Raw genomic sequence first — 15,214 nt, forward strand, 5'->3', positions numbered from 1 at the left:
AGTAATTCACCAAGTAATTACTTTATAATAACGTGGTAATTAGGTGACTAAAAATGTAGTTTGTAATTTGTTGGCAAATAGTGGGTAATTGAGATAATTTTAAAATGTAACTGTATTAGAATTACTCACTAAAATGTGCTTAATTAAGTTGTACTATTATATATTCTTACCAAGAAATTATATTGTTAATTGCTGTTATTACCAAGTAATTGCATAGTACAATTTTGTTACTTACCATATAAATTTAAATACACATATATGGACTTTCCTCACAACAGAAAACATATAAAATTATGTGTAAAGTATTGGTACAGTGTTAATACAAGAGACACGAACAGCCCRAAACAAAKTCCTTGTGTGTGTCAACATACTTGGCCAATAAACCTGATTCTGATTCTGATATAAATACTGGGTATTTTCATGGTAATTATGGGACAGTAAAAGAAAGGGTTACTAACATTATTTTATTGAATTGTATAGTTTTGTAATTTTATGTTATAAATGCATATTTCTTCACATATAAATTCAAATCAAATATACTTGATATAATAATTTTTAGTTGTTCATTTTAAAAATCTTGGGCACAGGTCTGATTGATAAATATATGCATGAATATCCAGCTTCTCAGCATACATTTGTATGTGAAAACACAAGTGAAAAATGCGTAATTATGCCACTTTAACTGAAAAATAGAAATGATATATTTACAAAATCCAATGTAAACAACAATAAAACATGATTTGAAATTAGAGGAACTGAGAGAGAGAGAGAGAGAGAGAGAGAGAGAGCGGTCATCAAGTATCTAATTATTATCAAATAACAGTAGACTGTCAAAAGGGCCTAACCACAGATTTGATTCATCTTTTTCCTTGAGCAAACATGTTTTGTATTGCTTACAGACTGCCTAAACATGCTTCAAATTTGTTGTTTTGAAGATTTTTGTGATCTAGATTTTTCGGTGCCCCCCTGGGCACTTGATGCCCCATGCTCAGTGCATGCTCTGCGTGTGCAGAGTGCCAGCCTGTGCATAACAAAATGGGGAAAGTGTGAGCAAATTAAAAGTGAAAAAATCAAGACCTTGTTAATCATCCCCTCAGTGTATTAAATCCTATCAGAGTGCTAAGACAAATCTGTCATGATTGGCTCCAAGTACAGGAACTGCAACAAATTTGTTTTGACTCTGCAGAGCTGATATCTGCAACCTGGCTAAACTTCGAGAAGCTTACTTAGGAATGTCAGACTTCTGTTTAGAAGCTTAAGGGGCAGCATGATTGTTCTACCACTAAAATAACAAAGTAGATTTGTTACCTTGTTTCACACAAAAGTGAGAAAAATGTAAGCGTTTGTCTTTTTGTTTTGGGGGGCTTTATACAAAGGTCCCCTCCTCCATTTAACTTTTTTTTTTCTCTAGTTTCTACAAAGCCAAAGAAGAGCTACTTAAAAAGCTGAACTTTCAGGCCAGCATGTACAGTGATGTTCCTCTCCTGGCGTCAGAGTTTCCCTACTTCCCACCTGAAGAGGATGATGAGGAGTTTGATGATGGCATCCACCTTGTAGTGTGTGTCCATGGGCTTGATGGTGAGGCTGAATGTCCTGCTCCTTTAATTTTTTCAACTTATGTACTGACACATCCTCAGCATACTTCTTTTAAATTGTAATAATGTGTTTTCCAAGAGTGTGTCTTACAGCTTAATGAACTCCGCGGCAGAAACTCTGAACATAACTTCTCGTTGTGTAGGTAATAGCGCTGATCTTCGGCTGGTAAAGACGTTCATAGAGCTGGGACTTCCTGGATCCAGACTCGACTTCCTCATGTCTGAGAGGAACCAGGTGCATTTAAAGGGGAYCTATTATGCAAAATTCACTTTTTAAASWTTTTTTTWMYYMAMYTTKGGKWWKKWMYTYYTWAAAAAACAGTCCTAGGACCAAAAAAATGCACCCAGGGGCATATTTACTGTAAGTAAATGTATTTTTAATGTATATTAACGATAAGTTTTATACTTCTGTTATTTTGTGATGTCACAAACCGTACGACAACCCACCTGAACCTGCGTTCAGCCCCTTACCTAGCAACCCCCGGGTGAAAGTCCACCTCCTCAGTATATAAAGCCGTCACAGTGTTGTGATGTAATGTGCAGTTTGATTTACAACAAGCCTCCAATAGGGCAATGGGTAGAGTGTTGGACCAGAGCAGGAGACTAGGGTTTGAGACCGGCACGGACACAATTTAATTATTTATTTATTTTCGTTCATTATGAACACATTTTCTCATGTACCTCTATTGTTTAGCTTATTAAAGCCTTGTTAAAGCCTATTTGTTCRAGTTTCTGAGGTATTTTGACCGCTGCTGCTCCCTGCTCTGGTAACAGCATGCAGAGTGAGCGCAGAGCAGAGGAGGGAGGAAAACAAAACAAAAAAAAGAAGCTGGGACCACGACTCTGCCTCTGGGTCTCTCATATGGTTGTACAACGGAGCTTCTGCTATTATTAGCCAGGCTAACGTAAACGCTGGCTTTGGAGGGCGGAGTTAATGTCAACAGATTTTTGGAGGGCGTTACCAACAGAGCTCATTAACATAAACAGCTCTTCTGAACAGAAGACAGAGCAGGCAGAACTAGAAAATGGGAAATTTTATTATCTGAGAATTATTTTGTGCATTAAATTGAATGAACATGGTCTGGATAGCCCACAGACATACCATAAACATTTCTAGGACCCATAATTGGTCTCCTTTAATAGAAAACTTGATGTCAGATTTTACAGGCACTTTAAAGCAACAACTGATGGCCCTGCTGTTTACCTTGCTGTTTCTTCTTGCAGGCAGACACATTTGCTGATTTTGACACCATGACAGACAGGCTGTTGGATGAGATCATTCAGCACATCCAGCTGTACAACCTCACCATTGGCAGGATAAGGTTAGTGGCTAATTTTAACAACTGTAAAACATACACATTTCAACAAATTCTTTTTTTGAATCATTTTGATCTTTTACCAAAAGCAGAAAGGAATACCAAGTCAGAGCTAAGTGGCCAGCAGATGGCAGCAAACTGGCAGCAGATGGCAGAGAATCCCTGTTTTCCTGATAATGTATTGATCCAGTAAGGCTAAAAGACACAGAATAGATGAAACACTCTCATCAAATGGTGCCAAAAAGCTTCTGACTTTCACATGATAAACCAGTTTCCTTTAAGCAGCAATTTGCTGCCTAGTTCTAAATAATTAAACTATTAATCTTCTCACTTTATTGCCCCCAATGGGCCATTTTGTTTTTCAGTTAGTGTTTCCACCAAAGTTTCCTAACTGTTTTTATTATTACATATTCTTCAGAGAGTGCATATCAAGTACAAAAGCAATGGACTGTCACAGCAGCATCTGGATCATTCAGCATTATCTCTATATTTAGTTTGGAAGGAGACAGATGAGAGGGAGATGGCACGAGGGACTGTGGGCAGAGCTGCAACAGAGCAGTAATAAGGAGTGGCAGACAGAGCTTGAGGAAGCTAATATTCCCCACTTCTGCTACAGTATTTCATATGTCCTCTAACTTAATGTTGTCAGAATCTTTGAAAACACTTAAAAGGAAATCAGGTACCTTCCATGTACTGTATATGATCAGTTCCTTATTTAAGGTACTACCACACTGGCTTCAAACATATGGAGACCAGTTGGCAACTGAAGCAGTCATGACTCCTTGCACAGAAAACAAGATGAGATACTGGGTTCACAAGAGGTGATATTACCAATATTTTTGGGAACAAAATGTTGCCACAATACATGGTAACCACTTCAGATGTTTACCTGTATCCTGACCCTCAAAAAGTCACAGTTTTCACAAAATAATTCATAACACTGTAGTAATGCGGTTGGGATGGGGGTGCCGTAGAGATTGGAGTGGACAACAAATTGGATGTTTTTTACAAATTTGACTGTAAAAATACAACTGCAGAAATTCCAATGCGAAAATTCACCTGCAAATGTGTTAACCTTCTCATGACTCAAGCCAAAGCAATAATCACTATGAGTTGAGCGGCTTTCAAAACAAGTTACGCTCATTTAYCCATGTCATACACCAGCACGTTGTGTAGAGGTGACTCACTTAACAGCTAGCTGGTTAGTGGCTGAATGMCAACACATTTGTGGGTAAATCTTTGCAGTTTTATTTTATCAGGTAAACCTTTTGCTGGCAAATTTGAAGAAAAAAAAATCACATACCTAATTGCAAAGGAGGTTTGAGTGTCTCAATGATTCTAGGAGCTATGTTGTGTGGGGATTCATGCCCCTGGTAGGGTCACTCAAAGCAAACAGATGAGGGATCAGACAAAGTGCAGCCCAATGACCCCTTATGATGAATAACATAAATCAATTCAGTGTCCCCTTGCCGGGACGCAGGTCACCGGGGTCCCACTCTGGAGCCAGGCCTGGTGGCCGGGCTTTTGTCCATGGAGCCCAGCTGGGCACAGCACAAAGAGGAGACGTGGGTCCCCCTTCCCATGGGATCACCACCTGTGGGAGTGGCCGAAAGGGTCGGGTGCGGTGTGCGATGGGCAGTGGTTGAAGGCGAGGACCTTGGCGGTCTGATCCTCGGCCACAGAAGCTGGCTCTAGGGACGTGGAATGTCACCTCTCTGGTGGGGAAGGAGCCTTAGCTGGTGTGTGAGGTTGAGAGGTTCCGACTAGATATAGTCGGACTCACCTCAACTCACCGCTCTGGCTCTGGAACCAGTCTCCTCAAAAGGTCTTGGACACTCTTTCACTCTGAAGTTGCCCTTACACAGAGCAGGAGTGGGAATACTAATTGGCCCCTTCTTGGTGCCTGAACATTGGGGTTCACCCTGGTGAACAAGAAGGTAGCCTCTGAAGTAAACTGGTCTTCTCAGTTCTGCGTCTGGATTWGTTGACCTGAAGAGAGAACTCTGAAACAGGCTGGTTGAACAGCAGAATCTTTATTTGCAGTCCAGTAGATTACAGCCAAACCAATTGTGAAATTCTGTGCCAAATGGAAAACCGAAAAGACAGCGAGGCAGAGGAGTGCAGGCCTTTTTATAGGTTAAAATGCAGTCCCAACAGATGCGCATACATTTGTCACGGTATATCTTAAGCATTCCATTCCTAATATGGTAACTTGTGCCGAGCTCTCCAGCTAGTGTAAGCCTTGCCCTAAAAGGAAAACAGTACATCGGTGCATTCTGAGAAAAGGCCTCAACTTAAGACACTTCACCTCCCTCCACCTATGTGGGGGGTGGGTTCTGAATGTTGTTTGTGCTTAYGTACATTTACAACAGTTTTTGGCACAGGAGAGCGCTAACATGTGGCAATGTAAATGACCAGTAATTGCTGTGAATTAGCAGGACTCAGCAGTTTCTTGGATGGGTAGTGCGTATTGTACACAGAGAACAACAATAAAAATAAGCCTTAGAATAACAATAGACCCTTGCAGTGTTTTCGCTGGTCGGGCCTAATAAAAACATGACAGTAATAAACTGATCTGATGAGCAGTTCTTGAAATCAGCAGTGTTAGGTGATCGGTCATTATTTTGCTGTTTCTCACTAAAGCTGCCAGTGCCTCTCCCCAACAGTTGTTTGTGCTCATCTTTTAGCTTCATTGGCCACTCTCTGGGGAATGTCATCATCAGGACAGTGCTGACAAGACCTCGTTTCCGCTGCTATTTACCCAAGCTGCACACCTTCCTTTCTCTGTCCGGCCCACACCTGGGAACTCTGTACAACAACAGCACACTGGTCAGCACAGGTGAGCTTTCCACTCAACTCTGAGATGAATACTGGTGAAGATTCTCAGTCTTGAYGCAACTCAATAATCCAGGGAGAAAAATTGAAAAAAAAAAGTTGAATATGTCCTCTGGATGTGTTCTTCTTTGTTGAAAAAAAACATTTCATCTCTTCTCCAAGAGACTTCTTCAGTCTCAAGAGGTAAACACAGTTTTAAGGTAGACTCAGCCTTATAAGCAGTACTTCCACATGGTGGACAAACAAGTTAATGATGGCAGTTAAAACTGGTTGTTCACATGTAATAGAGGCCCATCAGCAAACAGTTATTAGGGCCCTGATTATCCCCATTGTTCACAGGGAGCTGAGTCATACTCACAATAACTGCATTGTAAGAGGACAACAATTAGACACAGAGAACTCCACCCGTTTAATGACAGATGGTTTCACAAAAATGGCTTCCTTTACTCCTCTCTCAAACCAATGTTCCTTTCTATCWAGAATGAGAACATCYTCAYCYCTGAAAGAGTGACTGCTGGCCTGTAGATGAGTGTAGACTGAAGAGTCTTGGCCTGTAGATGTTGCTCTTCTGTGTTGGGACATTCTTTTGAAAAGTTGCTGCTTTGTTTCCCTGCCACAGTTTCTATAATACTCCTACAACATACAAAAAGACCATTGGTGTGGGTCTGGGTTTGAGTTCCTCATTTTCAACTGATAGATGGCTGGAGTCCTGTTTGGGTTTTTTGTCTGCTTTGAGAGATGCTGTCTGCTCTGTGATACAGAGTCATGATGACTCCTGTTTCAGTGGGTGATGAGAGTCAAACTGCATACACTAGTCTGTGTGGGTGAGTTGTGATACACATCAGTTTCCAACCATCCTACATCAGAGACTGAGATGTCACAGTTCAGGAAAGCTAGCCTGACATTTGTTCCAACCTCTAACATAAACTTTATATWTTTATYCACARAATTTATCTCCATATGTAGTGAGAGTTTCAGAGAAACTAAAATGTTTATTCTCTAAACATTAGATCCCAGTGATTTTCAAACGCCAGAACACATTACGACAAAGACTGGTTCATCCCAAAGATCAGGTTCCCTGGCTCATACAGAGTAATGCTGTGTATAATGTTAAGAGCCAGGAGGACTGTGACCAGTAATGCATCTGGGAAGCAAAGCACACAAACATGTATAGAGCATGGACTATAAACATTGCTCCATAAGTGGTCTCCTCTTCAATGTAAGGACAAAGTATATCCATGAACAATAGTAAAGATGACCATGACACTCTGAAGTTCTCATGTTATTCCTCAGGGAGGACAATTTCCCTCTCAAAGATTTGCCACCAGTAGAGGTGTCTCGAGATCTGTTTCAAAACTGGTGACAACGATGATGTTGAATGGCGGAATTCTGACCCTAGTGCTCTTTCTTCTTTGCAGCTCAATGTATTGGAGCAGTTGAATTTGGAAAAACAAACAAGCAAGAAATGTCTGAACCAACATTAAAATCATCATCACTCTGATGCCAGTTATTTTTCCTCCACTACATGGCAAACAATAACAACTGTTGCATATGTGACATCAGYGCCACATTATTTGTCATAGACTGTATTCCGCAGACCTCTAAATCTGTAGTTTCCATGTCCACCTGCAAATACAATGTCGTGGCTCCGTTTCGCCAGGGCAGAGATGCGGGAGATAAACAAAGTGGGAACTGTGTGGTCTCAGTCTCAGATTATTTAATAGAAAGATGCATATGCAGAGAATGAGCAGAGCCGGACAGACGTGAATCGAAAATATCTGTCAAGCTCACGCTGACCCAGAAACAGGAAACAGACAATATATACATCCTGCTAACAAAATAAGAGCATCAGAGATATCCAAGAACCAATGACATAGTTACAAGTAAATGGGCCAATAAGATTACATGAGTACATACAGTATCTTAAGAACCATGAGAAACAGATCATWTAATGGCAGTTATCAAGAGATACAGAACAGGACATGTCAAGGTAATATGCAGTTAGGGAGTCATAGATATTCTTCCACCACACACATAAAAGTGGAATTCTCAAATCTCCACTTTGTTCAATATTTTTTATTATGAATTGTTTTTACTGATATCAAACAGTTTGTGTGGATGAAAGGCTAAATCACATAAAAATCTATTCSGTTTCTCAAATATTCGGCTACTTGTAGACTAGACCTTTGAGGATAACCTAAAATAACTTATATTAAGGTGGTCTTATTTAAATGGCTGATTAAAACTCAGAAAAGGGGCCTCCCAGAGCACAGATTTACCAGCAATTGCTATTTTTTCCTTTACAGACTTTATGATGAACAAGTCAGCTACTGATAAGATACCAGGCAGGTTGTTTGGCCATCATTCTGATGTGCACTGCCCCTTTCCACTAGTGCCACATGTAGTGTCAGTATGGTCAGTGTCAGAACAGGTCAGTTCGGGTGCTTTTCCATTGACGTTCCAGTGCGGTTCCAGTGGGTGTGTTTTGGGCGGTTGGTGGAGGTTGTTTTGGGGTTTTGCGAAAAAGAGTTAATGTGCAAAAAGAGAGATGGGAAACATATTTGCCGAATAAGTTCTGACGTAGAGAAAATTTACCTCACAATGTTGATCGGCTGTTCTCGCTGTCTTTCCTAACTGGTACCAGAGCAACTGCAGCTGTACCCTCCTCCTGCTGTTGGTGTCTTCTCAGTTATTCCTGTAACATCGAGAATCACATTTCTTTTTGTACGTCTTCAGACAGCATGAAACATCACCAAAACTATTTGATATGACAGAATAAGTACAACTTTCCTGACAGTACCAACCAGTTCCTGATAACTTCTCTGGGATGCGTCCCTGCGAGTTTTACGACTTGTACTTCCTGTTCACCACAGCCTTGCGTCTGACGTAATTACACTATAACCTAACCTGGTTGATTCGCATCAAGGCACTTGATGGAAACACGTCTGATTCACATTTCTTCTTTTTTTTCCTTTTAGCAAAATTTTTTAAATTTGCTAAAAATTTGAATTAAACTTGGATGGAAACGTGACTAATTTTGCTGCTACAATTGAAAAAATGGCGCCTCAAGTTGTTGTAAAGGCAACTCAGACTCAACCGTTGACTCCACCCCTAGCCAATCAGTGATGAACGGTGTTCTGACATCACATTCTGGTGTCGACTGGGACCGCTTGGAACCACAACAAAGCAGATACTAAAAAAGGGCTGGTTCCATGATGAGGCCTAATGRAAAGGCTTGGAACCGTACCGACACTGCGGCACTAGTGGAAAAGGGGCAGTGGATTCACCAGATAGCTGAAGACTCGGTCTGCGGTCTGTGAGTTGGGTTCAGAGGAGGTTCTTCTGGAGAAGGAGGTCTGAAGCCAGATTTATCTACAGGGTTTAAGTGAACTGATTTTGCTAAACTGAACCTAAACAAAGCCAGGATTCTGGCTGGTGCAAGGTGGTGGATTCTAACGCGTAATAAAAAAAACCTGAGTCAAACAAAGAAGATGCAGGATAATGGAAAAAAGGGGCTTGTGTGAATGAAACATCTCTCTCATGAACCAGGCTAAAGAAGAGCCCAATGATTCTCTATTGTGAGGCTGAGTGTGAATCTAAGCACTGAGGACTTTCATTAGACCCCACATCTCCAGACATTTTTTTTTTATCGTTATTTAACCAGGCAAGTCCTATTGAGATCTCAGATCTCTTTTTCAAGGGCGGCCTGGGCCTGGAGGCAACCTATTGTACATGTTTTTAGTGGTGGGGGAAACCGGAGTACCCGGAGAAAACTCACGCAAGCACGAGGAGAACATGCAAACTCCACACAGAAAGACCCCAGGTCCGAACCGGGGATCGAACCCAGGACCTTCTTGCTGTGGGGCGTCGGTGCTAACCACTGAGCCGTCGTGCTGCCAATTTTGAACTGAGGAAGTCTTCTGTGTGGGAAACAAAACGTCTTCAGCCTCAGAATAGAAGTCCAGTTGTTGTTTTTTTWAACTATTTTTTAACTCTGACAAGAAGAATTTGCAGATACGCTGTTGTGGACAACTACTGTTTGATGGTATGTGTACATCTTTCATCTAACAAGGCCTGACTGTGTTTGTGTGTGTTGCTTAGGTCTGTGGTTAATGCAGAAGCTGAAGAAGTCTGGGTCCTTGTTACAGCTCACCTTCAGAGACCACGCTGATCCACGGAAAACATTCCTTTATCTCTTGAGTCAGAAACCAGGTACAATATGAAAGCAGTGCAAACGAAGACTGTGCCTCACTTTACAGACTACAACTTGGAAGACATACCGTTCAGATATTCCTGAAAAAAGATGTCATCTTGCATTTTTGTTTGTCAAATGTTTATGTGTCAGCTCAGTAGCACACAAATCATGGCAGTGAGCTGTAAGTGGCCTCTCCATTGTGTGAGTGGAACAAGTAGTCATTTGTCACATACTGTAAGCATAAAGAAAAAAAGCCAGAAAACACTTTTTTTACTTCTTTTGGTGCTGCAGTGGAATGACATGATCCGAAGAAAAAAAACTCAGACATCTCTATTATTTCAAGCCTGTCAGTATTTCTTTGTGATGTGAATTTACTACTTTCTTTTCAATTCAGTTTATTTATATAGCGCCAAGTCACAACATACGTTGTCTCAGGGCACTGTACATAAAAACAACAATCTAAAGGAGAAGCCAGCAGATTGTGTTGAATCACTTCATCACAGTCTCCCATCCTGAGCAAACRGTGGAGAGGAAAAACTCCCTGCTAATCAGGAAGAAACCTCCAGCAGAACCAGGCTCAAGACAGGAGACCATCTGCCTCGACCGGCTGGTTGGAGGACAGGAAAGAGACACAGAAAGAGACAGAAAAAATGAAGAATATTTCAGGAAACCTAGGTCTAACTATATGATTTATCAAAAAGGAAAAGTCTTCAGTCTAATCTTAAAAGTAGACAGAGTCTATAGAGTCTTTTGTCTTGGTGTTTCTATCTTTTTCTCCCAAACACATCCAGCAGGATTTTAATTATATTGTTTTGGTGTCTTTTTTAGGGCTGCAGTTTTTCAAGAATGTAGTGTTGGTTGCATCTCCACAGGACCGATATGTTCCATTCCACTCTGCCCGAATAGAGATGTGTAGGACAGCTTTGAGAGACACAACCACAGGTGAGATATGTGCAGGTTTATTTTATAGTCATAAATTATCTCCAAATTTTACSGTATTGTAGTATTTATGTCTGAGAATTTCTATCCCACTGCAACTTCTTAGACCTGAGCTGCACTCAGCTGCTAATTTACAGCAATRTATTTTAAAAAATTACAAAACTAAACAGCCTACAGTATTTTTACAGTCTTTATTTTACAGTTAAAATAAATGTTTTTCAAATAAAGTTTAATGTTACAACTAATCGTGGATCCCTTTAAAGCAGGGCTCAGGCTTTTCAAACTGTAATGCCCTTTCTAATCGATTATGGAAAGAAAGCAGGTTTGCTAACCTGGCTGTAAACAACAGATTGAATCACTCAACATACGTGGTATAAAGATTTGCTATTTAGAGCATCAATTGATGATTACTTTGGTAGGCAGGTCATTCACGTTATTGAATTAGTTAATTAGTCAGAAATTATTTTACTTAGTCTCTTATGGGTGCTCCCCCAGTTTTGTGCTCAAGTTCAGGATTTTCTTTACCTACTCCAGTCTGCTCACCTGTGAATATTTTTTTTCCTTTATGAATCTTGATTGTAACATAGGCTGTGTATAATTTAAAAAAGAAAAGGGAAAAAATATAGAAACTGTTCAAGAAGGAGCAGGATGAAGCAACTAGCTCCTGTTCCTTCTTACAACTTACAGTTTTGAATACCAAAAATTAAAGAACATATAACCAAGGTTATATTATTTAACAAATATCTTCATAATTATAATTGAATTACAGTCACTTTCTGTGTCATTGTAGTCTCTGAGTGACATATAATACAGTTGTTTTATTCAATTTATCTGGGGTTTAACTGTCTTTTGTTTGTTTTTTTGCACCACCATTTTAGATGGAAGAGGTGCATATAGCAGTGTATACAGGCAAAGCACTTAAAAAATATCTGAGCTGCACACGTCTATCTGCTGAGGTTCTGGGAAGTCCTTGATAAAATAAAAAAGATGACAAAATTTCTGTCAAACTGAATGGAAGCCAAACGCATGAACAAGACTGTTTCTGCCCTTTAGGAGCTCTGTATGTTTCTTTTGTGTTGTAACTCAAAATAAAACTAAACATGGGATTTTACTATGTAAAAACAAGTGTGCATTGCCTTGTAGCATGTCACTCACTGCAGCAATGGACTTGCAGAATGAACTGACCAAGTTCAAATGTGTTTTCTAATCAAGTACCAGCATGTGGCTGTCAGCAGGTGTTTGTAATGAGGGTAATTGCGTGAAAATATGAAGTTATAATAAAATTTTTGTTAAACTTAATGTAGCTGGGATTTGAACCCTGATGTCCCACATGAAAGGCTTTGACATTAACCACAACACCATTGGTGCTGGGAGAAAGTACAATCCCAGTGTTCTTTTCTATGTGTGTAGAAAGAGGCAACATTGCCAATGATGATCGTTGACAAAGAACTGCATAATATTACAACAGTAGAGCAATATTATATAAAATGTTTATGCTTATAAGACAATAATATAGTAATACATCAAATTACATATATATAAATATTGTAATCACTGCAATAATTGAGATTAAATATAATTATTAAACTATGGTGCAGTTCCATACTGAGTAGATGCAGCAGGGGACAGTATTGGACCAATACAAGGTCCATTGACTCCCTTTATAATTTATTAAACATTAATATTTCAAAAACTATAAGTTGTACAGGCACCAAAAGGCATAGCCATCATTTGGCACAGGAGCTTAACAGATATAAATTACAATGGCAGCTCTAGGGCAAAGTGTGCAGGAGGAGAAGCATGACAAAGTGGAGATCACTTGGATGGGAAACGAATCATAATAGTGTGCATGCATTGGCAATGCACACAGATTAATTGCAAGATAGAGTGCTAATAAATGGGCTTGTCTGAGTACACAGCGTCAAGTTGTAAAAGTAGCAGTGCTTATTTTAACTGTGTTCATTGTGTTTGAAGGGCCCATCTACACAGAAATGATCAACAACCTCCTTCAGCCAGTTGTGGAGGCTAAAGAGTGCCGGCTGATACGACAGAATGTATTCCACGCTTTGCCCAACACGGCCAACACACTGATTGGTCGTGCAGCCCACATTGCTGTCCTGGACTCAGAGCTCTTCCTGGAGAAGTTCTTCTTGGTAGCAGGGCTCAGCTACTTCAGATAAAGGTGCTAGCAGGCTCATGTACCGAGGCTGACTGTGATTGATGGAGAATGCAAACCTCGTTACTTTGCAAAGTTTACCTGGAAACCAACAGATCAGATATGTTACCTGTCAGCACTGACAGCAGCTGGTATTAAAAGATGAGCAAAGATGTGACTGTTTTTGTTGAAAACTCAGAAGTCAGAGTGTAACATGTAGCCATGCAAGACTAAATATCTGATGACAGGATTGACTGTAGATGTTTGTCTGCCTTAAGTTCTCAACTAGAAACACAAATAGATGCAAAYTGAGGTTCGCAGCTGTGATTACTGTCTATGTAGAGTCAATGTTTGGTTGTTGGCAATCTTTACTTTAACGATTATCCTATGCTGTCTTCAGAAACAACAAAACAGATGTGCAACATTTGTCCCCATTGATTGTACCTGATGGATTTAGTTGTATAAAAACAGCTCTTGCTTTACTTATATGTTTTTATTAGGGCTGCAACAACACAGAAAATTCATGCTTTGGTTCGTACTTTAGTGACACGGTTCAATATTTTTTCAATGCAAAAGAGAGAAATGTCCATGTCCTTCTTAACTTGTAGTTTACTGAAATTTATTACGAAAATTTGCTTAACTTCAAACAGTTTTTAAATTAAATGTTGCTGAAGCAGAAAGTTTCTCAGTGGATCTGTGCTCCACAATGCAGCCTAGGTGGAGTAGTCGAACACAGATCCACTGATCCTTCATCACAGAGCATCTTCAGAAGACAAGTTGATAAAATAAATTGTAAAAATCTGCATTGTTCCATACATAAGTTTGTATTGAACCTAAAGCACTGTATTAACATACAGATCCTTGTATTGTTGCAACCCTAGTTTTTATATATTAACAGTGATGGTAGTCACCAAACTGTGAACACATTTCATCCATCTACAAGTAACTTCTGTTTGTTTTGAGCAAAGCCTTAACATATGGGACACCAGGTGTGAACTAAAATGTTAAGAAATGTCTCTAACATTAGTATTTAGATCCTTTTCTGAGTGTAAAATCCTTGTTAAAAAATTCCACTAACATTTTATTTTTATTTACCCTACTGTTCATGTACTTAGCTAATTTTTTACTAAATGTTAAATCTATATATGTTAAATAATTTATGTAGATATTAAATCCTAAATGTAAAAATTAAACCTTATTTGTTGCAGCTAAATGATAAAGAATTTTGAAATGGAATGCAGCCTTTGCCCTTGGTGTGCACCGTTTGTTGTGACGTCATCATCCTGCAACAAAAGTAACCACTCATTAACTCTGCTGAAAACGACATTTAACATGTAATTACAAAATGTGTTCATTGAAAACAATATGGATGGTGCCCATGGTCTGGGCAGTTTGAGGTGCAGCAGACACCAGCTGCAACTGCGAGTTTGATGTTGTGAGGATCTGTGTCTCGTGTTTCTGTCTCCCTCTGGTGTTTGTCCTCTGTGTTTTCATTTTCATCTTCTCCTCAGACTCCCTTCAGTGTTTTCTCCGGCCCCCTCTGCCTCCCTCACCTGTGTGTAATCAGTAACCTTCCTCTTGCACAAATGTTGCCCATCTCCCCTCTCCCTCACTTTGTATTTAACCGGTCTCTTGTCGCCGCTTCCTCGTCCGTCCATTGTTTGATTCCGCCATGTTGCTCTCCTGAGTTCTCAAGTTGTTTTGGTTTTGATTTTGCTGCCACATCAGCCTTTTTGTTTAATAAAAGACTTTTACCTTCTCTCCTTGTGCCTGCCTGCATATTGGGTCCAATTTTGCCCCATTCTCTAGTCAGATGTCTTGTAGAGAGATGTTAGCAGCTGCTTTTGTCCCAGGAAGATATTATAAAAAAAGCCAAGTGCCAACAGCGAAGGTGGTTTTCCATTCTAAAACACAACATTTAAGATTTAACTGTTATATTTCGATTTGTACATTAGAATTTAGGATTTAATATTTACATAAAATTTTTAAAATTTAGTGAATTATTAGCAAAATTTTAAAACAATGAGCTTAATGATAAAATGTTAGTAATGGTTATTTGCCATCTTGATAATTCAAGCCCTTTGGGGGTGAGGACGGACACAACAAACATCAGTGTTAAAAGGAGTTTTTTTTTTTTTTTTGGTTTTGCTTTTTAGAACATAGGTTAACAACCCGATGC

The 15,214-nt window shown here is 39.6% G+C and overlaps 1 protein-coding gene across 1 annotated transcript in view; it reads left to right on the forward strand.

The window, feature by feature from the left end:
* The window catches only part of fam135b (family with sequence similarity 135 member B), a gene marked incomplete in the record, with an annotated part of 86,586 nt that extends 72,834 nt beyond the window's left edge, over positions 1-13,752 (forward strand). Inside the window, 7 exon segments of the mRNA XM_014027924.1 lie at positions 1,412-1,578; positions 1,739-1,830; positions 2,820-2,917; positions 5,599-5,750; positions 9,848-9,958; positions 10,770-10,883; positions 12,855-13,752. Of these exon segments, the coding sequence (XP_013883378.1) occupies positions 1,412-1,578; positions 1,739-1,830; positions 2,820-2,917; positions 5,599-5,750; positions 9,848-9,958; positions 10,770-10,883; positions 12,855-13,060 (940 nt within the window).
* Between the last annotated feature and the right edge of the window lie 1,462 nt (positions 13,753-15,214).

The sequence above is a fragment of the Austrofundulus limnaeus genome, unplaced genomic scaffold, assembly GCF_001266775.1.
Source record: "Austrofundulus limnaeus strain Quisiro unplaced genomic scaffold, Austrofundulus_limnaeus-1.0 Scaffold699, whole genome shotgun sequence".
Taxonomy (NCBI): Eukaryota; Metazoa; Chordata; class Actinopteri; order Cyprinodontiformes; family Rivulidae; genus Austrofundulus; species Austrofundulus limnaeus.